General features: G+C 47.5%; 1 protein-coding gene and 1 long non-coding RNA gene across 2 annotated transcripts; one reads left to right on the top strand and one right to left on the bottom strand.

The window, feature by feature from the left end:
• Window positions 1-723: 723 nt before the first annotated feature.
• LAP3 (leucine aminopeptidase 3) lies at window positions 724-21,244 on the top strand. The gene is made up of 13 exons (XM_084896908.1): window positions 724-883; window positions 3,490-3,605; window positions 5,123-5,177; window positions 5,968-6,073; window positions 7,222-7,381; window positions 8,647-8,811; window positions 10,267-10,425; window positions 11,439-11,563; window positions 13,173-13,261; window positions 14,505-14,607; window positions 18,176-18,255; window positions 19,851-19,960; window positions 20,686-21,244. Exons 1-13 carry the CDS (start codon window positions 782-784, stop codon window positions 20,873-20,875), a joined length of 1,560 nt encoding a protein of 519 aa, XP_084753034.1. The 5' UTR covers window positions 724-781; the 3' UTR covers window positions 20,876-21,244.
• LOC311629139 lies at window positions 21,017-25,798 on the bottom strand. The gene is made up of 2 exons (XR_014796156.1): window positions 23,066-25,798; window positions 21,017-22,815 (listed from the first exon to the last, which is right to left on the bottom strand). It is a non-coding gene; the product is annotated as an uncharacterized lncRNA (long non-coding RNA).
• Between the last annotated feature and the right edge of the window lie 125 nt (window positions 25,799-25,923).

The following is a 25,923-nucleotide window of genomic DNA, read 5'->3' as shown; positions in this document are numbered from 1 at the left end:
AAACTCTGTGGGAGCCTCATTCCTACCACAAGACCTCTACTGTAGAGCTACTTGCATCTTTTATTTCCCAGTGTCTCTCCCCCGCCCCAGAGCCCAGCCTCCAACCCCGCGCCTCGTTACGTAATAATCGAGACCCCGCCCCCGCTAGGGAGCTTGGACCAGAGCCCCGCCTTTCCGAGCCCCACGGCACGGCGCACGCGCACCATGGCAACCTGAGTCCACAGCCTCGCGTTCATCCCACCCCCCCTTTCCCCGCCCCCCGCCCACGACCACGCAAGCTTTCGGGACAGAAACGCTAGCACCGCCCCTATGTACTCGTCCCGCCCCTAAGGCCCGCCCTCGTTGGCCCGCATTCGGAAGCCCCGCCCCCATACGCCCTACTGCCCCGCCCACTCTTTGGCACCTGCCCCGCCCCCTGAGCGCGCCCCCCGCGCCCGAAAGCCCCGCCCCTGGAGCTCGCCCCGCCCCTAAGGCCCGCCTTCTTTGGCCCGCATCCTAAAGCCCCGCGCCAAACGCCCTCCGGCCCCGCCCTCTCTTTAGTAGCTGCCCCGCCCCCTGAGCGCGCCCGCCGCCCCGAAGGCCCCGCCCACTCCTGGGTCCATGCCACGCCCCTCGCCGCTCTTCTGCCCCGCCCCTGGCGCCCGCCCCGCCCACTCCTGGGTCCATGCCCCGCCCCCTCGGCGCGCGCCCGCCGCCCCGAAGGCCCCGCCCCCGGCCGCGCGCCCGCCCTCCATTCGCCACGTGCTCGCTGAAGGGCGGTGCTGGGGGCCGAGCCGAGAAGATGTTCTTGCTGCCTCTTCCGGCCGCGGGGCGAGTCGCCGTCCGACGTCTGGGGGCGAAGCGTTTGTGGAGTCGAGGTCTGGGCACCGCAGACATGACGAAGGTGAGAGGCGGCGGCGGCGCGGGCCGGGGGCGCCCCGGGAGCCCTGCCCGCGGGCGGCGGGGGCTGCGGCGTGGGTCGAGGTCGCGGTGACCCCGGCTTCTGCACCAGGTTGCCAAAATGGACACAAAAAGAAGAGGTCCCTCCCCTTGCAGAACTCGGCCTGGGCACGGCCGGCCGGGGGCGGGGGCTGCCCGGCACCCCACACATCTCCAGCCTGGCATGGAGGCGTGCTGGGGTCCGAACTCCGGGCCGGAGAGAATGGCCTCAGCTGCGGTTTCCTGGGCTCCCACCGGGTCTCGCCCTGACTTCATTATTTGGGGTGGTCCCCGCAGGAGCCCCGGAAAGCACGGTGCCGGTGGTGGTCCCCCCTTAGCCCGGAGGGAGCCCAGTGTGCTGAGGTGAGAGGTCACCTAAGGTCCTGGAGTGGGTCAGCAGGGCTCCCCGCCCCCACCGGGCCTCCTCTGCTGAATCTGGCAGGGAAACCCTGGGCCACTGCTCCGCTGAGGGGTTTTCTGCGGGACACAATGCCTCTGGGGAAAGGGCTTTGCAGAGAGACCCATCTCTGCGCGAGATGAAAAGGAGGGTGTTTCCGGGAGGAAAAGCCCTCTTCACCTCATTGAACTCCCCCCAAAATTATGAAGATCACTGCTGGGCTGTGGAGGAGCTGGGAAGGGGAATGGATGGGTGGAGGGTGCATGCTTGAGGACCCGAAATAAGCGACTGTCCCTGGCGAGGACTGTTCTAGAAAGGGCTTGAGCTCAGGGCTCAGGCTGTGTCAGATGGCATGGGCGGCCAGACGCCTGTCCCTGCTGGCCCCGGGACCCCGCACCTCCTCCCCAGGTGACATCCCTGTCTCCCGGCTGCAGGTCCCCTTCCCAGGAACAGCCGTCTGGGGAAAGCTGGAACGTGGAAAGGTTACCGGCACCGAGGAAGCCCGTTTTCTTTCATAGGAAGAACACCATCTGGTCTGAGCGTGATTTTGTAGAGAGGAGGGAGGGCTGAGCGGAAGGGGTCGGGCTCTCGCAGAGCTCCGTTGTACCCAGGCTAGAATGTCAGGCCAGGTTTTTGGTTTCCTTGTCGGTCAGGTGAGAAGACCGAGCATTCTTTCCGGCTCTCAGAGCTGCCTTCAGGCAGAAAACACGTGTAAAGCCATACCTCGTCGGGCAAAGGCAGATAGAGATTTCTGTGCTGACGTCCTTATGTCACCTCCCTGGGGCCCCTCTTTGACAGGCTGCATCCTTCCCTCTTTTCCAGTCTGTGTGCTGGGCCAGAGTTCTCATTCGCATTGGCGGGGGCAGCCACTGGCTTTGCCGGGACAGCACCCCAGCACATCTGAGACTTGCCTTTGAAGGTTGTAGGGGAGGAAAATCCTCCTTTTGCTCTCTTGGGCCCTGTGGCTGAACCGAAGAATGAAACAGCCATTAGACTAACAGGAGGAAAGCGTACAAGTTCTGTTTGGTGTTTTAGTGGATATGGGAGTCTTCAAAAGGAAAATAAAGACTCCAAAGCCTTGAGGCCCCCAAATGGACATACTTTTTTTTTTTTTTTAATATATTTTATTGATTTTTACAGAGAGGAAGAGAGAGGGATAGAAAGCTAGAAACATCAATGAGAGAGAAGCATCGATGAGCTGCCTCTTGCACACACCCTACTGGGGATGTGCCCGCACCCAAGGTACATGCCCTTGACCAGAATCGAACCCGGGACCTTTCAGGCCACAGGCCGATACTCTATCCACTGAGCCAAACCGGTTCGGCTGGACATACCTTTTTAAACAGAGAATGGAAAGTTGTGGGGCAGTGATAGACAAAGGGGCCTGGGCTCTAGGGCAGTGAATTGTGACACCGAGACCAGGAACCAGGTGGGAGGAAACCATTGGCAGAGAAGGGTGATTTCGGCAGGTTTGTTTATACAGGTAATCTGACAAGTTCGGCATATTGTGGAGCGGCGTGTTCTGAACCCCTCTGGCCTGGTTACAGAGGAAATTGGGTTTTTTTTAAAAAAATACCTTTTTTGCTCTTACCGTATTTTCCGGCGTATAAGATGACCCCCCTAATTTTACAGTTAAAACACAGGTTTAGGCCTGTGTTCGCTGTATAAGACTACCCCCCACTTCCGAGGCAACACCAGTTCTTTTTTTAATAGACGGCCTCTCTGACTCTGGCCAATCCGAGCAGGCTTTTTACTAGAACACAGTGTACATGTTCTGTACCCGAAGCTACACTGTGTTCTAGTAAAAAGCCTGCTCGGATTGGCCAGAGTCAGAGAGGCGGTCTATTAAAAAAACTGGTGTTGCCTCGGAAGTGGGGGGTAGTCTTATACAGCGAACACAGGCCTAAACCTGTGTTTTAACTGTAAAGTTAGGGGGTCGTCTTATACGCCGGGAAATACGGTAGTTTAATGTGAAGGAAGGCCCTTATGTTGTGGGAACCGTGGGAAAGGACCCCGGAGCCCCAGGATGCGTGGTAATTCCCGTCTTGCTCAGGCACTTGCATTTTTGGCTTTGTTCTCTCCGACGGGGACACGGTTTGCGTGGAATGATTTGCTCCTTCCAGAATTTGGGGACTCAGATTTTCCTCTTCTTTTTTCCCCCTTCTTATTCTCAGGGACTTGTTTTAGGGATCTACAGCAGAGACAAAGACAACGATGTGCCACCGTTTACAAGTGCAGGAGAGAATTTTGATAAGCTGGTGTCCGGGAAGCTGAGAGAAATCCTGAACATGTAAGTATTTGCCTACGGGTTCCGGGTTTTAAAACGCCTTGAGACAAAACGGAATATTTCTTCTGTGCTTTATTGTTCTTTTTTTTTTTCTTTAATATATTTTTATTGATTTTTTTACAGAGAGGAAGAGAGAGGGATAGAGAGTTAGAAACATCCATGAGAGAGAATCATTGGTCAGCTGCCCCTTGCACATTCCCCACTGGGGATGTGCCCACAACCAAGGTACATGCCCTTGACCGGAATCGAACCCGGGACCCTTCAGTCCGCAGGCGGACGCTCTGTCAACTGAGCCAAACCGGTTTCGGTTTCTGCTGTGCTCTATTGTTCGATGAAAATTCTTGGAGGCATGCTCAGTGAAAGTGAAAGCTGCCTCAGTATGGGTGGGTCCCCAGTTCTGGGAATTCAGGCCACTTCAGCCACATCGGTGTCAGACTGACCCTGAAGGGTTTGGAAAGTACCAGATTTCCTCAGGCCACCCTCCGGCCCCAGATTCCTTTCCTCTCACCCTCATCCTACGCACCAGCTCGCCTCCCCACAACCTCTCTTACTTCCTTTAATTCCCCTCTGCTTATGGGAGGCCAGGGTTGCTGGACTAGGTCAGAGCAGCCTAAGGGGGCTGCACCCTGCATGGCTTATCTGGAGTTCTAGGGCTTCTCGAATGTTCCAGAACATGCAGGTCACCTAAGGGTGCGGCAAGAGTGCAGGCTCTCGTTCAGTGAGCCGGGTGGTCCTGAGATTTTGGCCTCTCTCGGGTTAGCCAGGGTATAGAGAAGATGGGGAAACACTGGGGTCTCCTAGTCCTGAGCTGCAGGAATAGAAGTGTCAGCATAAGCCTCTGCAACTACATCTTGTTCAGGTCACAGATCATTTCTTGCATCTAATACATGTAGTCTTACTAATGATAGAAATTGATCATTGGATAACAGAATTCACACCTCCACTTAATTTAGAGGATTAGTTCATTAATCCCAAAGCTGACCTGTTGGAGTGCAGGACAGCCTTCTTGACCGAAAGCTCTCAGCATTGCCCCCTGGTTGGTTTGGAAATGGCCTGGTCTCCCATTTGCAGATTAGCCCCCATCAGTGACCTCCCACCAAACTCGCCGCAGGCAGCCCAGCCCCTGAGGTTGACGTCTTTATTAAAAAGAATTAGGGTTCCGCTCCAGTGCTCCACTCTCCTCTGCAGCCACACATTTTCCATCCGTGGCATTGCTTTCTGTGTTGTTTTCAGGTAAGTTTGTGTTCAGTCTAACCTGGATGCTAAGTAGTTTTTGAGCTAGAATTAGAAGCGCTGCATCTGAGAATTCTGGCCTCAGAAAATTCTGTATTTTGATAAAAAATGTAGTGCAGCAAATTCACAGAAGCAGCAGAGTATTTTTTTTTTTTTTTGGCAGCAGAGTATTTTAATATTGCTATATGTATGCAGATGAAAATTCTCGGAAGCATGCTGGGCACTGTATATATCACTTCTCAGGAACAGAGCAAACTTATATTTTAAACAACTGTTTCTTATTTCAGATCGGGACCTCCACTGAAAGCAGGCAAAACCCGAACCTTTTATGGTCTGCACGAGGTATGAGATGAAGATAGGCTTGGCAAACCCTTAGTGAGCACCTAGTCCATGCCAAGGACCATAACTGCGTGGCCGGGCAGAAAATGTTGTATCGGATTGTGTGCATTGTTCTGTCCTGGTATTAAGCCTTAAGTACTGTTTAAGATTGTATAGAGGTGACTTGCTGTCAGAAAGCATCTCCTCTCTTGTATCGCTTAATCTGTAGGTGTTTTTTTGTTGTTGTTCGGTTATGGGAGTTGGGGCACTCTTACATAGAATTATTCGCAGGATTATCCTCAGCATCTACTTTTCAAACACACATGTTATGAGATTTAAACAAAGTACAGGACTCAAAAAACCCAGCAACCAAATTTGACGATAATTTTGCCATGCGCTAAGGTTATGGTAGTTGACCTCAGAGACCATTCCCTGAATGCTTTAAAGATATAATGAACTAGAGGGCCGGTGCATGAAATTCATGCACTCAGGGGAAAGGAGGGGGGTCCCTCAGTCCAGCCTGCACCCTCTCACAGTTCGGGAACCCTCAGGGGATGTCTGACTGATGGCTTAGGCCCGCTCCCCACTGAGCCATCAGTTGGACATCCTTAGTGATGCCGTGGAGAGACTCCCGCCACTACCACTGTGGTCTCAGCTGTGAGCCTGGCTCCTGGTTGAACGTCTGCCCCCTGGTGGTCAGTGCACATCATAGAGACCTGTCGTTCTGCCATTCAGTTGATTTACACATTAGCCTTTTATTATATAGGATGCTTTAAAGATACAAAGTGGCTGATTTTGTGTGTTTCCGGAGCAGGACTTCTCCAGTGTTGTGGTGGTTGGCCTCGGCAGAAAGGGGGCTGGCGTGGATGACCAGGAAAACTGGCACGAAGGCAAAGAAAACATCAGATCGGCCATTGCAGGTTATTTTCCTTTTGAGGTTTAACACTGGTGGGGATTTCTAAGGATCTACTCTTTAAGATTACTCTTTTCTCCCCTCTTTTGGTCCCCTGACCATCACCACCCCTACCACGTTCACAGAGAAATAACTCGTCTGCATACGCAGTTTCCCTTACCCAGCATGCTCGGCCTTACATCAGATACCAGTAGTTAGCTTATGGAGTTTTATTTTTCTGTTTCTTTAGCTTGTGTTTGGAGGTTTCACGGCCATTTGTTCGCTCCCACAGTATTGACCTCAGAGGTTCTATTTTACTACGAGGCCCCCGCCTCAGATGCTGGTTAGGATGCTGTGAGCAGCATTGCTGGGGCGGGGAGAGTTGGCTCCCTCGGTCTTTGGCCCCCTGTGTATCATATATGCTCGTTCAGTTCACTTTCAAAGTTCATGGTGACTGACGACGTCAATACCTTTGACTTGGGAGTGCTTGCTGACCTGATCTTCATAAAGGGCGGTGTCAATAATAGACTTCGCCCAGTCCCTCCAATAGAATTCCCATCGCATCACTTGGTCATTTTTAATCTGGCAAGTTCCTGGTGGTTAGGACACTTCGCTCCATCGGGAAATCCTGGTGTTTCAGAAGGAATACCGGTTAGTAATCAGAGTGGCTCTGTAGGAGCCAGGCCAGTCATTTTATCCGTCAGCCTGTCCTCCCTAAGGCGTGTGCACACCCTCAGTTTATCTCAGAGGCAACGGAGGCTCACAGAGGTCAAGTGTCAGAGATGGGATTCGAAGCCCAGTCCTGCTGTTCTCTTTCTTTAAAAAAAAAAAAAAAAAAAAAATATATATATATATATATATATATATATATATATATATATATATATATATATATATTATTGATTTTTCAGAGAGGAAGGGAGAGGGATAGAGAGTTAGAAACATCAATCAGCTGCCTCCTGCACACCCCCTACTGGGGATGTGCCCGCAACCAAGGTACATTCCCTTGACTGGAATCAAACCTGGGACCTTTCAGTCCCTAGGCCGACGCTCTATCCACTGAGCCACACCGGTTTCGGCGAGCCCTGCCGTTTCCTCGGCACACCGCACCGTGCCTCTGCTGCTCCCGTTGTCTCTGGCTGACTCCGATTTTCCGCTTCCTCTGTCCTTACGCAGCGGGCTGCAGGCAGTTCCAGGACCTGGAGATCTCCTCCGTGGAGGTGGACCCCTGCGGCGATGCCCAGGCGGCCGCGGAGGGGGCAGTGCTCGGCCTCTACGAGTACGACAACCTGAAGCAGAAGAAGAAGGCGGCCGTATCGGCGAAGCTGCACGGAAGGTGAGGGGACAGACCGGGATCGCGTTCCCGCTGCTCTGACAGCGGCACCTCTTGCATAGGAGCTGCCTGCCCTTTGGCATCGGGCACTGCTGGCTGCACTCTCCACTGTCTGCAGTCTCTGCCGTCACCGTGGCCATTTAAGAGTCTGGTGCCCGTCCCCACGCTCTGCTCCTGGCCTCCCCCCATGACTCCCCGGACCCTCCGTCCTTGCTGGTTACTAGGGAACCACGCCGGGCTGGCTCCCCAAAGAGGGAGGGCACAAGAGGCCCAGTCCCAGCGGGTTCCCATTTCACCAGCACCTGCTGGCACTGTGCCAAACACCAGAGCTACGCACTTGCAGGGATGCAGGCCTGGCCCTCGGGGTCTCCTGGAAAAACTCACCTTTTAGGAGATTTACTGAGAACCTACCACCTGCCAGCTCTGTCGTGGGTTTTGGGGAACAAGGTCCCTGTGGTCAGGAACAGACCCTGTGAGCCCTTCGGGGATGGCGCTGTGGAGTGGGGATCTTGGCACAGCCTGGTGGTTGGCAGCGATGCTGTCGCCGTTAAGAGTGAGGGGTCTGCGACCCGTCAGCCTGGCTCCCCCACTCCCTGGCTGGCACCCCAGCTAAGTGCCCGAGGTCTCTCGGTGCTCCGTGTTCACTTGCTTCCTGGCATGGTGATTCCGCTTTCATAGGGCTCATGACCATCAAAACGCACAGCTGGCGAGCACACCCAAACGAGGCGCTCCTGTTCTAGCCATGCTGCTCACGTGCATTCCTACTATGCGCGGGAAGAGCTGGGCCCGAAACAGGGCCTCGTCCTTCCTCTGTTACAGCTGAGTCTCCCCTCTGGTGGGCTGGCGTTCAGAGCCCTTCCCAGGCAAACGGTAGACAGATGGGTCTTCAGTTCCCCATCAGCTTTGAGCGGTGCGCCCTCGACAGTTAGCTCTCAGGGCGGCGTACCGCCTGATGCAGAGGACGGGGACAGAATGGCTCTGCTGTGGGAACCTCTGTCATCAACTTGTGCTGTGGATCAGGGCCAACCCCTTTTTTACGCTGTGGATTCTGGGGTGACGTGCTTGCCTGGCTCTCCCAGCTCACACAGTGGGGGCCGTGTTTTCTAGCTCTTCGCCCCGCACTGTCGGCCACCGTGGGTCGGACCCCGGACTGTGAGTCTGGTCCCCGGGTCCACCGTCTCTGTAGCCTTCCTCTTGCTTCTACAAGCTGCGACGTGTCAGTGTGTCCAGAGGTTGTCTGACCGTGACCCGGTGCTTCCTCCCGCCAGCGGCGACCTGGAGGCCTGGCAGAAGGGGGTCCTCTTTGCCTCCGGGCAGAACCTGGCACGCCAGCTGATGGAGAGTCCTGCCAACGAGATGACGCCCACCAGATTTGCTGAAATCATCGAGAAGAATCTCAAAAGTGCTAGCAGTAAGACAGAAGTCCACATCAGGTAATTCAGGGTGATGTCTCTGACAGCCAGGAAGGAGCAGGGGTGCAGAGACCCCCCCCGGGAAACCACAGGCTTGTGGCGGAGCAAAGGGCAGCCGGCAGGGGCAGGTGGGCGTAATCTGACCCATTAAACTAGACACTGCACCAGGCCCACTCAGGTGCGGGTGTATACACAGCGCTTCTGGGAAGGCAGCACTTTCATAGAACATCCATGGCTGAGTCTGTGACTAAAAATCCCCACGTGATGCAGCCTTGCTGCTTTTGAAGTGATTTTTTTTTTTATTGCCATACCTCCCATTTTTATATTCTTCTCTAATATATCTGTATTAATTTCAGAGAGGAAGGGAGAAGAAGAGATAGAAATATCAGTGATGATAGTCATTGATGGGATGCCTCCTGCACGCCCCCTATTGGGGATTGAGCCCACAACCCGAGCGTGTGCCCTGACCCAGAATTGAACCTTGACCTCCTGGTTCATAGGTCGATGCTCAACCACGGAGCCACATTGGCTGGGCCATTCTTATGTTCTTTTTCCCTCTGAAATTCAGTGGCCATCTCTCCGTAACAAGTCCTACTTTAATAGTTTCAAAAAGTGGATAAGCAGTGAAGAGGAGCGTTCCTTGGCTGTGGCGCCCTGGCCGGCCGGAAGGAGTGTAGGGTTTCTCTCGGCCTAGTTAGGTGGATGGGAGGCAGCACAGAGCCCTTTGTGCCCAGCCCCGGAGAACAGTGATGCGGCCTCTGGGTCTGATTGGCACGCAGGACTGTTCCCGTTCTCACCCTGCAGGTCCCGTGCTGTGAGGTAGTAAGTAATTAGTTTCTCTGCTGCAGTTAGACATCTGGAGCTGGGATTGAAACCGTGAGAAATAGTGTGATGACACGGAAAAGACTGGATTCCAGCAATTGTAAAAACACACAGAGAGAGGATATATTTATATAAACAGAAACAGTAAAGCATAGCTTTGCTCTTGTGTTTTTCGGTTTTTTTATTTATTTTTTTTGTAGTTGTTCTTAGTTGATTGTTTTTGTCTTTTTTTAGAAATACCAAAAAGTAAAGCAATGGACCCCTTTACCTATCTTTAAGTACCCTTTATGGTCTCAGAGACTTAAACTTTAAAACTATGTGAGTAGATTAGGAGGGAAAAATCAAGTAACCATTATTGAATATGCATTATTATCAGATATTATATTACGCACCAGGGATGAATTCTCTTAGTAATTCTGTAGCTCATCTTTTGATGGAGGTATAATTGACCTAATTTTATAGATGATGAAACAGACTCAAACAAGTAATTTGCCCAAAAATGAGAGCAACTGGGGCATGTTATCAAAGCACTGATGTATGCATATTTTAACAGCTTGTACGTTAGACTTTGTTACACATGGATGAGCTTTTTCTGAGTCATTTTGGAATAGAGACCACAAAGTGTATTTACCTCTTTCCCTCTCTGCCCTGTAGACCCAAGTCCTGGATTGAGGAACAGGAAATGGGATCGTTCCTGAGTGTGGCCAAAGGGTCCGATGAGCCTCCGGTCTTCCTGGAAATCCACTACAGAGGCAGCCCCAACGCAGGCGACCCACCGCTGGTGTTTGTGGGGAAGGGGATTACCTTCGATAGGTAGGTCTGTGCTGTGTCTGTGCTCGGTGTGTTGGCAAATGCTTTATTTTTTTATTTTTTTAAATTTATTTTTTTTAAAGAATATTTTCTCCCAGGATTACTTTTAATTTTTTTTTTTTAACAAATCAGTTTATTTATTTATTATTTTTTTAAAAATATATTTTATTGATTTTGTACAGAGAGGAAGGGAGAGAGATAGAGAGTTAGAATCATCGATGAGAGTCATCGATCAGCTGCCTCTTACACATCCCCTACTGGTGATATGCCCGCAACCAAGGTACATGCCTTTGACCGGAATCAACCCGGGACCTTCCAGTCCCCAAGCCGATGCTCTATCCATTGAGCCAAACCGGTTTCGGCAGCAAATGCTTTATTATTTGGTGTGTGGTTCACTTCAAAAGCAGTGTTTGGTCATCTCGTATATGTTCACTCTCTTTTTTTGTTTATTTTATTTAAATATTTTATGTATGTATTTCTTTATTGATTTCAGAGGGAAGGGAGAATGAGACAGAAACATCAGAATCATTGATCAGCTGCCTCCTGCATGCTCCCTACTGGGGAGTGAGCCCACAAACCAGGCACGTGCCCTTGGCCAGAATCAAACCCGAGATCCCTCACTCCACAGGCTGACACTCTTATCTACTGAGCCAAACTAGCTAGGGTTATTTATTATTTATTTTTTTTTCATATATGTTCACTTTGAATGTGTTAAGCTGCCATTTATAAAATGTTTACTGTGTATTAGAGACCCTGTGAGGCATTTTACATATATTAGCCCTGACTTACCCCTACGAGGTAGGCACTGTGGACCTTCTGCAGGTAAGAAATGTGCTTATTGCCCTAACCGGTTTGGCCCAGTGGATAGAGCATCGGTCTGCGGACTGAAAGGTCCTAGGTTCGATTCCGGTCAAGGACATGAACCTTGGTTGCGGGCACGTCCCCAGGAGGAGGCAGCTGATCGACGTTTCTCCCTTCTTTGTGCAAACACTGCACGGTGTCCTCTTCCCCCATAGCGGCGGCATCTCCATCAAGCCCTCCGCAAACATGGACCTCATGAGGGCTGACATGGGAGGCGCCGCCACCATCTGCTCGGCCATCGTGTCCGCCGCCAAGCTCGGCCTGCCCGTCAACCTCATCGGTGAGTGGGCAGGGTGGAGCCGGTGGAGGCCGGTGTCCTGGAAACCAGTCCAGGGGTAGAACTGACACAATACCATGGTTTCCTCTTAGCCAGACAGGTCAGGAAACGGTTTTAAAATAGCTTTTCATCAAGCAGAAGCTGTTTAGCGGGAATAAGTCTTTCCTGAACTGATTGAGTTAACTGTACTTTGCAGTCATGGGCTGTAATTAGAATCAATCTGTTTTACTTCTGCAAAAAGTGGTTAGCCGCCAGGGGCACATCAGGTCAAGTGTGTGCTTTCCTCCAGCAGAAAGTGCCCAGGCGTCAGGGTGGAAGGAAATGGATGGATCCTTTAGTGATCGCAGCATAGGGTTGTGGCTGATTAAACGCCACGATACAGAGGAAATGCTTGAGACTGAGAAAGGCCTCTACGCGCAGCACTCTGTGCAGTACAGGATGCCGGAACAACGCTGGGAGTCTGCCCAGTGTATCACCTCCGTAGCACGGAAATTAGAATGGGGATCCAGGTCTGTCTGACTTCCCCCAACCCCCTTTAATATCATAGTCGCCTTTAAAAAAAAAAAAAAAAAAAAAAAAAAAATATATATATATATATATATATATATATATATATATATATATATATCATACACACACACACATATATATATATTTTTAATATATTTTATTGATTTTTTTACAGAGAGGAAGGGAGAGGGATAAAGAGTAAGAAACATCGATGAGAGAGAAACATCGATCAGTTGCCTCCTGCACACTCCCTACTGGGGATGTGCCTGCAACCAAGACACATGCCCTTGACTGGAATCGAACCTGGGACCCTTGAGTCCACAGGCCGAATCCACTGAGCCAAACTGGTTAGGGCCATAGTCACCTTTTTTTTTTTTTTTTTTGCTAAACTGTAAGTAGCAGACATCCTGACTTGTCACCCCTGAATACTTCAGCATGTCTCTCTTAACAAGGACAGTCTATGTAATGACAATATCATTATTATTTCCAAAGATTGATACAGTAACCTAATTCAAATTTCCCAGTTGTCTAAAAAATGTTCAGTGTGTGTGTGTGTATATAACACACCCACATCTATTTATTTCTATTTATTTTTTGAAAACTAGGAGCTAGAGAAGGCTCACACATTGCCTGTGGTTGCCATGTCTTTCTACTTTTCTACTTTTCTTTAATCTAGAACCCCAACCTGCCCTTTTTTCCCTCTTTCATGACATTGGTGGTTTTGAAGGGGGTCCAGGCTTGTCTCATGACGTCCCAGGATTTGGATTAATTTGGTTGTTTCATGGTAGAGTCAGGGTAGGTGATGTGTTGTTCTGTTGCTGATGTGTCTGTCCTTGGGTCATGGGTGATGCTACATTTGATCACTTGGTTAAGGAGATATGACCTCCTTAGAAGCCTGCAAGTTAGAATAGATCAGATTCCTTCTCATGGATTTTTCTAAAGCTGTAATTTACCTGCAAATACATCCAAGTAACGGCTGTAGATGAATGGCAGAATTTAAGAGTGGCATGGATGCCTCCGATGCCCACCAGGGGCCTCCCTCCTGTGAGTGGCATATTTAGACCTGGCATATTCCACGGTTCATTTATTTTCCCCCCAATAGGTTTGGCTCCTCTTTGTGAAAACATGCCCAGTGGGAAGGCCAACAAGCCTGGAGATGTCGTTAAAGCCAAGAATGGAAAGACCATTCAGGTTTGTACATGGAAGACACAGCCCTCCCCATTCTGGCGTTCCTAAGGGAACCCCCAACAGCCACACACGCATGAACGGGTACAGAGTGCAGACTCCATGTAGCGGGGAGGTGTATTCATTTCAAGAGGCTTTTCATGCAAAGTGAAAAGTATTTCTTTATGGGAATTCTAAGAATGTTTTCCTGCCTTATTCCTTCTACATCCTGTCAACTATACACACACGTTACCACAAATTTGCAGCGAGCCCCACAGAGCACAGCAGAGCAGTGAAAGTGTGGCTGCTTTTTAATGCACCTGAGCCATGATCAACTCTCTCCGTGTAGGTGTGTGTTGGGGGTGGGGAGGGAAGTGGGGAGTCACAGGCACTGCACTCCTGGGCACATGGTGTACACCCACTGCCCATAACCATCGGGCCTTTTTGAAAGAGGGGAACCTGGCGTATGTAAATTTGCTGAAACAGCAGAGTTCTCGGGTTTGGAAGTTCTGGCTGCCACCTCACTGTAATTTTCTTAAACTCTTCAGCTTATTTGTTTTCAGAAATCCTGAAATCTTTAACCCTTCTGTTATAAACTTGTTGATATAATGGACCAGACACTTTGTATTGATTTCAGCTTCCAAAGTCATCAGCTTGGGACAGGGATTATTAACTTACTAGAGGCCCAATGCACAAAATTCATGCGGGGGGGTGGGGGGAAGAGAAGTGCCTCTCAGCCCTGTCTGCACCCTCTCCAATCTGGGATCCCTCTCACAATCCGGGACTGCTGGCTCCCAACTACTCACCTGCCTGCCTGATTGCCCCCTAACCACGTCCCTGCCAGCCTGATCAACACCTAACTGCCCTTCCCTGCAGGCTTGATCACTTCCAACTGCCCTCCCCTGCTGGCCCAATTTCCCCAAACTTCCTCTCCTGACAGCCTGATTGATGCTTAAATGCTCCCCTGTCAGCCCAGTTGCCCCCAACTGCCCTCCCCTGTCAGCCATCTTGTGGTGACCATCTTGTGACCACATGGGGGTGGCCATCTTGTGCGAGGGTGTGATGGCCAATTTTCATATCACCTCTTTATTCTATAGGAATAAATTGCTCTTCAGATTAATCATATGCCTTATTCTAACTGAAGTAGAACTATGGTTTGATGCTCAGTGAAAAGCTTCCCATCAGCATTCTCTCACTTTTGATGTGAGTGTCTGGTTTTGATATTCGTACTTGTGCTAGCTAACCCTCTTTTTTACCTTCCTCTTTGCAGGTGGATAACACCGATGCTGAGGGGAGACTCATCCTGGCCGACGCGCTCTGTTACGCGCACACCTTTAACCCAGAGTTAATCATCAATGCCGCCACCCTCACAGGTCAGACCGCTGCTCTCCCCGCCTGTGTGAAGAAGGTCTCCTGTGCTGGTGCAGAGCACACGCTGTGCTCAGGGCAGGGTTCACTGAAGTTTGTGTCTAGAGATCTTTCACCCGCGCCATGGTGTGGCAGTTGTAAACTGCTTTAAACATGCCAGACTATAGCTTTAAAACAAGAAATAACAAGTGGGTCAGATCAGCCCTTCCAGAGTGACATCTAAAAACGATACTAAGAGTCGTTTTGTTATGATGACCATTTGATACAGGTCTGAAAAGATAAATCCAAAAAGCAATAGTTTTTTTTTTTTTTTTTAATTAATCATGATATGTCTGATGGCGCTGAGCTCTCTGAGCTTTTGTACTAGAGGGTATACGGAAGGAAATAAAGACATTATGAGGGGAGTGGGTAACAAGATCCTCACTTAAGGAAAGCAGGGCTGCGTATTGTGAAGCAGGTTGGCTTTAAGGACAACCCAGGGTGACTCCCAGCTGTGCCCCTTACTAGGCCGTCAGCCCTGGGCAAGTTACTTGACCCCTTGAGCATCAATACCTGAGGGCACATTTGTTTGCGGAATTGAGGATCAATACTTGGGCGCCCGTCTGTTTGCAGAGTTGTGCAGACTGGAGGGAGTTTTGGGCAGGCCCCTTTAATGTAGCGCCCGCATAGTGGGTAAGTTTCTGAGGGGCTGACAGCGGGCCTGGCCTTAATACAGAAACCCTGTGTTCATAATCTTTCATCCAACAGTTCCCTTTCTGGGGATTCATCCCATCTGTGCCTCCTTTAAGATTAACATTCAGATCATTTTTCATCCTTTGTTCTTATTCTTCCCCTGGTCACGTGAGCCTTCAGCAGAGCTCTTCCCCATCTGTGTGCGTCTGGCAGTGTGCACGGGTGTGCTGCCGAGTCCTTTTTAAAGCGGGCGTTATATTATGTAACTTCCTAGTCTTTGTTTCCCTGTTCAGTTCAGCCAACACTTCAGAGCTGAACGATGGAGGTGCTGGGGTGGGTGTTTGGGGGCCGTGATGCGGTGGGTGGTAATACTTCTTTCTGTAAATGAGGAATAACAGCCCTCGTTTTTCCCCAGCCTGAGGGTTTGAGGAGGTTTGAGAGTTGGCCCCAGGTAACTAAGGGCAACCTACTGGGTGAGCCCTCAGATCTCCCCGCCGTTGCCTTGGCTGACGGCTGTATAATTCACTCCAGTGCCCCAAGAACTCCCTGAGCTCCTTGTAAGTTTGAACTGGGGGCAAAGGGGAGAATGGGAAACAGTTTCCAACCCCGAGTTCATGGCAGAAGGAAGTACATAGTCTTTAGAGAGAGAGAGAATCTGATTGCAACTTTGGACAATTACTTCATCTATAGAAGAGGTATGATAGCTTCTTGTTCTGAAGTATATCTAAAACCATCTTTTAGAGTCCTGGTCCCAGTTGGACCATCCTATATAAAAAAAGCTAATATGCTAATTAGACCGAATAGCAGAACAACCATCCGGGGCTGCAAGGGCCAAGCCCCTTGCATAGATTTTGTGCATCGGGCCTCTAGTATTAAATATTGTTATCATTTTCTATTCCTTTAAGAAAACATATCATGTTCTTGTTTGAGGTTAGTGCTTATTTTCCTCTGAGACATTTAAACACTAATGCAAAACTTTTGGGGTGAATAGGAATGTTTTGAGGACAAATGTATAAATATGGAAAAACCGCTGACTTTAAAACTAAAGCATTAATGAGTGTGTGTGCCCAAGTCACTCACATAGGCAGGGATTAGCCAACACCTGTCATAGTAACTGGTAGACAGCGGGGGCATATTTAGCTGTTAGTGGCTGGGTTCGAGGTGGGTCAGAGCAGATGGGAGGCGGCTGAGCGGCAGCCAGCAGATCCTCTCACTGACAGCTGGAGTGGCAGGTGACCAGCATAAGCAGCTGAGTTAAAAGGAGCGTGGGAGCCTCCAGCTGGGGATTTGGAGGCTGGGAGGTCAGGCACCGTGTCTGAGAAGCACTGGCATCTGACCGAGTGGAAGAGGGAGGGAAGGAAGCGCACCCCAGCAGCTAAGGCACACGTGTGGGGGCTCACGGGGGAAGCAGCGGTGAGTGGGATGGAGAAGAGCACATTTTGGCTGGGGGTACGGTGGGTGACCCATGAGGCCGATGTGTTGGTAGGGCCAGACCCAGGCTGGCCTTGGCGTGTTGTGGAGTTCTGTCCTGAGCCAATGCAGCAGGAAGTACGGAAGAGTGTTAAACATGTAGACAGTGAGGTCATGTTTGTGCCATGAAAGGGACCTCCCCGCAGTGTCAGAGTGGACTGGAGGCTGGTACGCCATGTATAGTTGACTTTTGTGGATGTATAAGTGTGTGTGTTAAGGATATTACAGATTCTACGATTGGCTTCAAAATCTGTTGGGTAAGGGGTGTAGATGAAACAAGTTTGCTTATGAATTGATGATGTTGATGCTAGCTAATGGGTACCTGTGTGTTCAATTTGGTATTCTTTTTACTTTGTGTATATCTAAAATTTTCTACAGGTTTTTTTTTTTTAAAAGACTATTATCATAATCTAGAGGTATATGATGGTCGCAGTCATGGTGGAGGGAAGTGAACAGGTTTGAGAGAATTGGGAGGTAGAGAGTAACAAACCCAGAACAAATGACCCAAACAGACCCAAGCTGCCAAGTGTCCTGAGAATCTCAGGTTTTTGCGTACGGTCACCACGTCAAAATAGTGATTTGTTTTAAACTGTCAATTGTTTGCAGTTTTTTCCATGAACTAATTAGTAATGCAATTTACTTGTGATTTCTTCAAACAAATGTACAATCCAACATCCCGAAGGCACAGGGGTGTCTGACCCTGAAAGACTGCTCGCTTCTCTGGAGACGGTTTAATCCCTGTGGTGCTGGGTGGTCAGTGACAGTAACCTCATTCACAAAATGAAATGATGGCTCTAAACTTTATTTCTGAAATCAGCCAATGGGACACAGCATTGTTGGGAGAAGAAAACAAAGATGAAACAAATGAATACGGCAAAATAATAACAGACTTTAAAAAAAAAGGGCATCAAACTTATAGCACATACTTACTGAGATATGATTTGAAATACTGAAAAATTAGTGATGCCTAAGTATCCAATAATAAGTAAATTTTGATATTTCTACCCAGTGGACTTTTGAAATCATTAAAACTACTTTCAAACATTTGTTTATAAAAGAGGAATGGATGTCTAAAGAATAAAAGATAGAACATGTATTTGGACATATGCAGTGTGGTCTTAATTATGGTTTTCTTTAAGTTTAGAAAAAATCTGAAAGGAAATATAAGAAAATGTGTTGGTTATCCCTGAGATGGGGTTATTGGTGATATTTAATATTACTTCCTTTTTCGCATTTTTCTCTAGTAATTGAAGGTGAATTGTGGCTTGAGAAACTGGAAAGATATATAGTGTAAGGACTTCCTGAGGTTATCTATTTTTGGAAATGAGGGAGACATTTAATAGGGTTAGAGCTAAAGTTTTGGTGGGAGTAGCAGAGAGACCCATCGTGTGTAAAGAGACGGAACACTGACCCACACTGTGTGTCTTGCAGGTGCCATGGACATCGCTTTGGGATCCAGCGCCACTGGGGTCTTTACCAATTCATCCTGGCTGTGGAACAAACTATTTGAGGTAGGAATAATACAGATACCTAAATCGTGGAGATGGTTTCTCTACCCTTGGAATGATCAAATTCTTCAACCCCTGTGTTAGAGCAATTTTTATGCTGTAGATTTGCCTTTGAATCAAAAATGCAGTAAATGTGATTCATTGTGCTTTGGGCTTTTTATAAATGTCTCAAAATAATGGGAATGGTACCACCCTCATCCTCTCCTCCGTAGCCTCACAGTGATGTGACAGTGACTCCCAAATGCCATGGCCACAGAGTCTCTGAGGTAGACTGAGGGCAGCTTTGTAAAGGAAGGAGTGGCCTTAATGAATAGTGTCCTGAGTAAAGTAGGCAAGCATATGAACAGGGCTCTCTGGTCCATGAGCAGGGGTGATAAGGTCGCCTCTGGCTGCGGTGTCCTGTGCCCCCTCTGTGGCCTTCACTGCCAGCCTCTCCCAATAGCTGTCTCGTCGCCACCACCCCGTCCCGGCCCCAGGCTCACTCACTGCCATCAGCTTCCCCTGCCAGCCCCTCTCTGTTAGCCTCGCTCAGACTGTCTAGACGCCGCATGTGACTCTGACCTTTTGGTGACACCCATCTTGGCTTCTGTGATAATCTCTGGTCCCTTTCTTCACTGACTTCTTTCTCAGCCTCCTTTGCCAGTGTTTTCCTTTGTCTACCCCTTTAGGGGTGTTCAGTCACGGGCCACCTGCCCTTCTTACTGTTCACGGTCCATACTGGAAGCGCATCTACTCTGCTCGCCCCTTCGCTGGTTAGTCCCATCTCTCTCCTGAACTCCAGCCCTGCATCCACTTGGCTACCAGACAGCTCCATATGACACGTCATTCTTTCAACAAGTACCTGGGCCAGTGGGGAACAAATACACAATGTCCCTGACTACATTCTTGATGTTGGTTTGAGGTCCTAAACTTCTTCCTTTTCATCTGTCTTCTCCCAATCTCTGAATTCTCCCCCCCCACCCATGATACAGGCTCAGTTGTCTCCTTCCAGGCTGGGCCATCAGCCTCCCCTCTGGCCTCCATGCACCCAGTGTCTCTTTCTTAGCACCCACAACACTGTCAGGTTTTTAAAAATATATAGGCAGCTTTGAAAAGTATCACAGTGGTATGTGCAACATTAAATAACTGAGACCCTTAATATTAGTTTGATATTAGCAAATGCCCTACAAATTTATGGGTTTTATAACATACTTGTTTCTTATAATTCTTAAGTAAATGTTTTAATTAATAATAAAATGATTCTGGAAACTGCTATGTAGCTTGATGTTCTAGAGCGGTGGTTGGCAAACTGCGACTCGCGAGCCACATGCAGCTCTTTGGCCCCTTGAGTGTGGCTCTTCCACAAAATACCATGGTCTGGACAAGTCTATTTTGAAGAAGTAGCGTTAGAAGAAGTTTAAGTTTAAAAAATTTGGCTCTCAAAAGAAATTTCCATCGTTGTACTGTTGATATTGGGCTCTGTTGACTAATGAGTTTGCCGACCACTGTTATAGAGTAATAACAGCTCTTTTCTTCCTGCATTGAACATCCCACATTGAGAGCCATGTTTACCCAAACCCTTACTTCATCCACTCTTCCTACTCTTGTTCCCTCTTTAGGCCAGTGTTGAAACAGGCGACCGTGTCTGGAGGATGCCTCTCTATGAACATTATACAAGACAGATTATAGACTGCCAGCTTGCTGATATGAATAACATTGGAAAATACAGGTATGTAAAATGAGCTATAAAAGCGCATTTTTCCCAACCAGCATTGGTTGCCAGAATGACCATTTTCAATTTTAGTTCTGTTCACAAAGGTTTAACTCTCCAATTTTCTTTGGCAGTAGTGCTAATAAGCACTAATTTCTAATGTCTTTAATTTTAAGGAATTTCCCAATTGGATCTCAAAATTTTGCATATTTTCAAATCTAAAGGTCATTTTTAACAAATGGTAAGGGAAAGAGTTGGATAATATAGGAACTCTTTATCTTGGGAAAAGGGGAATCTGGAATTTACCCTTTACTGCTTAAAGCTATATCAAAAGCCCTGGCTGATATGTCTCAGTTGATTGGAATTGTCATCCTTGCACCAAAAGGTTGCAGGTGTGATTCCTGATCAGGGCAATGCCTAGGTTTCAGGTTTGGCCTTTGGTTGGGGCACGTACAAGAGGCCACCAGTCAGTGTTTATCACTTTGATGTTTCTCTCTCTCGATTGCTCTCCCCATCTCTCCCTTCCTCTCTCTAAAATCTATAAACATATCCTCAAGTGAGGATTTAAAAAAATTAAAGCTATGTTTGAGATAAATATCTGGAAGTGATTTCTGGGTTAACTTAATAGGTCTCATAGCTTGACGTTTGCTCTCTGGTCATAGACTCTTCTTAGCAAGAATGGGGGATCTTGATAAAATATTCTGTGCACATTGAGATGGGGTAACAACCATTTGTCTTTTCAGATCCGGAGGAGCATGCACAGCTGCAGCATTCCTGAAAGAATTTGTGACTCATTCGAAGTGGGCGCATCTAGACATCGCAGGTGTGATGACCAACAAAGATGAGATCTCGTACCTGCGGAAAGGCATGACCGGGAGGCCCACGAGGACCCTGATAGAGTTCCTGGTTCGGTTCTGTCAAGACAGTGCTTAGTGCAGACACTGCGAAACTCCCTCATTCCGTCCTGAATGGGCAGTTGAGCTTCAAAATACTCTGCAGTGGATGAAATCTATTAAAAAGAAAAACAGGATGATGTTTAAAAATGTAGGACAAAGTGAAATTTGTATGCCTTGATTTTTCTCATTTTTATGCAGAGATTTAAAACTGTAAAGCTAGTGTCTTGCTTGGAAAACATTTTTAAGATGTCCTATATATGATGATTGAATTTTTTAAAAAGTCGCTAATCACTTTTCAGAGTATATGTTTTTAATTGAAGAGCAAAATTGTTTTTCAGATTTGTGATGCCAGGAACATGAGGTACCATGAGGTTGTCGGAAACAATAAATGCAGCTTTTTGTGCTCCTCGGTGTGGCTCTGGTATTTCCTTATGTGTCACTACTATAAACCCAGTGGTGACTATAACAAACCCATTTTTGGCTTTGTTATTCACACTGAGTAAGTTGAGGCACAGTGATAAAGGTATTTTAGAAATGATCTCAATGTGAATCATCACTTCAGAGCACTCAATGGTGATCAGTTTGTGATGAGATACTATCATCCCTGTAGAACAGGAAAACAGGCACAGAGAATGTTAGTAACAAGCCAATGAGGTCACAAGCTAGGAAGTAGGGAAGCAGAGATTAAAACCCAGGTAGTCTGAATCCAGAGCTGGCACTCTTGTTACACTGGAATGTGTTCTTTCAGTTCAGTGATTTGAATGAATGTGGAATATATTTGAAATATTGAAATGAGGAACTAGATCATAAAAAGGACTGGCAATAGGTAAACTATGTGCTTACGACTTGGGACTGCAGCCAATCAAAGACATCCCATTTGTACAGATTTTGAAGACAGCTTTCCTGTTTTATTTTGGCAGGGGGTGAGTCAAATTACCATGAATACGATGTGTGCTTTTTTTTTTTTTTTTTTTTTTTTGACTTTGAGAAGTTTGTCAGGAAAAGCTGTTTATGGAGTTATTTTTAGTCTTTTAAAAACGACATCTAAGGTGAAGTTATGTGTCTAAACTGGTTTGCAGACAGGGAATGGAAATGGCCATGCATAGTCATGCTATTAGAATCAAAACCAGGCAGTGAAGGTCTTCCTCCAGGTATCCATGTCCTGAAAGGTGAACTACCAGCTTGTGAAAAGAAACTAATATCATTTAGATTCCTTCTGGGTGATTCAGAAGGCCAGGCAGGGATACGAAGAAAGGCTTTCTATCAAAGGCTTTTTAGAAATACAAGAACAATGGGACTCCTGTGTTTACTAGAGTGTGGGATATAAAAGGTGAGGCAGAGCCCTGGATTCATGTGCTTATCTAATCTGGTTGATGCCCATGCATCTAGCTGCCAGGTATTTCACAGCCCTCGGCTGATCCTGAGAGCCACGATTTAGAGGCAGGCGAATTGGTTTCATCGAGGACTAGGCATGGCTGTGGAGAGCAGCAAATCAAAAGCAGCAGTGGTTTAGAACAACTGTGAAAAGGTGAAATCCAAAAAGGGAATCCAAAACTCAGCCAGCCCCACAGGCTGGACATGTGCGTGGCCATCGCCGCCTCAGGCTCCCTCAGTCCCGGATGGCCGCTGGGACTAAGGCTGCATGGAGATGAGGAAAGGGGTGGGGGAGCAGGGATGAACCCATTTTAAGGAGCTTTCACTCAATTCTCACATAACATGCTTAGGTCATCACCCAGAGTAAGTGATGTTACGCCAGGCATTTGGGAGATGAAGATAAGCTGGTGAAGGAAGGGGAAAAGAGGACAAGATACTGGCAACTAACAGTCTCTGACATCACTGCAAAGATGAGGAAACCACATCCAGTGACTTGCTAATGACTGTGAACTAGAAAGTAGAAAAAAAAAAGTTAGACCCAGATTGATGGATCTGCAAAGCCCAGAATCTGCAACCCAGCACATGGCCTTGAAAACAAGAAACCTCTGAAGCCGGTTTGGCTCAGAGGTAGAGCGTCGGTCTGCAGACTGAAAGGTCCCCGGTTCGATTCCAGTCAAGGGCATGTACCTTGGTTGCGGGCACATCCCCGGTGGGGGGTGTGCAGGAGGCAGCTGGTCAATGTTTCTCATAGACGTTTCTAGCTCTCTATCTCTCTCCCTTCCTCCCTGTAAAAAAAAAAAAAAAAAAAAAAATCAATAAAAAATATATTAAAAAACAAAACAAAACAAGAAACCATTACTGAATATGGTGCAGTATCTTGCTATAAAGGGACAGTGCACATTATAAGTGCAGTAAGGGCAGGTACCGTGTCTCTTACTGTATCTCCTTATAGTACATGAGTGTTAATATTGGTTGAATGGTTGAGAAAGCACGATGGTATGATAAACGAACTTGATAAAATCTTGGCAGTTAAAAGGTCTTAAGATTACAGTGGAGTAAATCCAAAAATGCCCTTACCATGCACGGTTACAGAAACAGGAAGTGTTGCTGTTTTGAAGAATTTGAACCAGCAAACGTTTACCCTGTGCTTAACATTGTAGAAGGTGGTTGGGATAGCAAGTAGACAAGATGTAGTCCCTGTCCTTAGGAAAATCACAATCTAGCCTGGCTGCCGTGGCTCGGTGGTTGAGCGTCGGCCCATGAACCAGGAGATCACAGTTGATTCCTGGTCAGGTCACACGCCCGGGTTGTGATCTGACCCCAATAGGGGGCATGCAGGAGGCAGCCGATCCATGATTCTCTTTCATCATCACTGATGTTTCTCTCTCTCCTTCTCCTTCTCTGAAATCAATAAAAAAAATATTTTTTAAAAAAGCACAATCTAGGGCTTAAAGAAATCACTTGGAATGTCAGTTAGTATTGGGCTGGCCACTTTCTTGGGTCCTTTCTCTCCTGGCCGCCATATTCTTGAACTTTGGGCTGGCTACTCCCTTTTGTCACGATCCTGGGGAAATGTTAGCCTAAGCCCTGATACTGTACAAATCACACCAGTCTCTCTGTGTGTGGATTACCAGTTTACTTTTAGACTACTGCCTGATTAGTTCTGCCTCCATTTGCTTACCTCTGCTTCTAAACTGGGGAGAGATTATTTTTAAACAAATTACATCATGTCACTTGTCTTTTCTCACTAATACTCAAATCTATGCCAAGCACTGTATTCACCTCCCTACACACATTATCTCTTCTCAGTAATCTTTCCAAGGTAGTGTCCTCCCATTTTTTTACACGAGGATATGTGTTTTCAACAAAGTCCAAATGTGCTCTTTTCTGAGGTGAATCCAAGAGAGGTACCACTAACCACTGAGGCAACTTACTCATGGTTAGGTAAACAATGGGTACAGTCTTTTGAGCCAGATGTTCAAGGATTTGCAAAAAATTAAAATGCTGCCACTCTTCTCACCAATTCATTTTTTTGTTCTGGAAAATATTTATATTTTTAATTAAAATAATATTTATGTTACCCAGCTGGTGTGGCTCAGTGGTTGGGTATTGACCTCTGAACCAGGAGATCAAGGTTTGGATTCCTAATCAAGGACACATGCCCGGATTGTGGGCCCGATACTCAGAAGGGGCATGCAGGAGGCAGCCAATCAATGATTCTCTCATCACTGACATTTCTCTCTCTGAAATCAATAAAAATATATTTTAAAAATATTTGTTGATATGTGATATTTTTGAATAAATTTTTTAAAATATATTTTATTGATTTTTTACAGAGAGGAAAGGAGAGAGATAGAGAGCTAGAAACGTCAATGAGAGAGAAACATCGACCAGCTGCCTCTTGCACACCCCCCACCGGAGATGTGCCCGCAACCAAGGTACATGCCCTTGACCGGAATTGAACCCGGGACCTTTCAGTCCGCAGACCGACACTCTACCACTGAGCCAAACCGGTTTCGGCTGAATAAAATTTTTAATTCTCAATTTTAGTTGGTAAATATTTTACCTATTCTCAATTTGAATAGGTAACTATTGGCCAACATAATCCATATAAACAAAAGCATTTGGAGTCCCCAATAACATTTTGGAATGTAAAGAAAAGGATCCTGAGACCCAAAAAGTTTGAGAACTGCTGAAGTAGACTATTTCCCTCTGGGAATTCTATTTTTGTCCATTCAATCAACAAATACTTATTATGTCTATTTTATGCCAGACAGAGTTCTAGGTGTTGGGAATACATGTGAAAATAGGCAGGCCCTGATTGCATGGCGCTTGCATTCCAGTTGGTGTATTTGTGTAAGGCAACTTAGTCAAGGAAGAAGAAAACAGGTGGTTGCAGATGATGTTTAAATTGTGAAGAAAGATAAACGGTAGTGTCTGAGAGTGTGGGTGTAAGACTGAGGCTAGGAAGATGACCTCTGACCCGAGGCTGATTGGCAAAGGGAAGCGCCTACTTTTTCTCTGACAATTTCTGCCCTGCCTCACTCCCGCTGGCCCTGCTGGCTTTTCTGTGGTTCCTTAAATATGCCAGGCAGGCTCCTTCTTCAGGGACCCCTCTGCTTGAAAGCTTCCTGGCTGAATTTTCTCTCCATCACTTCAGTCCACTTCTCCCTAGAGAGGTCTCTTCCAACCACCTCTCTCAAATCCATCACCAGCTGTCTCCAGACCAGGATACATGTTTTGCCTCAGCATTTATCTCTACATAATATTGCTACATATACGTATGTGTTTTTTTGTGTCTCTCCCCCACAAAAACAACAGTAAACCCCCCAAGGGCAGAGACTTGGGGTGATCGCTATAACATGCAGACTAGGACATGGAGGGCTCCATAAGTGTGTTGTCTGACCTCATACATAACTAAAATTAAACAATAAAAACATATTTACCTTCCGAAAAAAATAAATCAACAGCTCTTAAAAGCGAGTTATTCAAATATAGCACACTGACTTTCTCTCTGATGTAACAGTAATTATCTAACGGAGCAGTGCCAGGCTCGCAGACAGGGAACCTCACCAATGTTGGTCATTTCGTTACCTGTCTCTCTCCTCAGAAAGAACCGCCGGCATGATGTCCACGGCGGCTGGCTTCGTAGCTGGTGCACAGGAAGCTCCCAGTAAATGTCTGTGGGAGGAATGGCACCTCCAGCTGCCG

This window comes from Pipistrellus hanaki (assembly GCF_964339955.1).
Source record: "Pipistrellus hanaki genome assembly, chromosome: 1".
In the NCBI taxonomy this organism is placed as follows: domain Eukaryota; kingdom Metazoa; phylum Chordata; class Mammalia; order Chiroptera; family Vespertilionidae; genus Pipistrellus; species Pipistrellus hanaki.
This window is presented reverse-complemented; position numbering and strand designations above follow the sequence as displayed.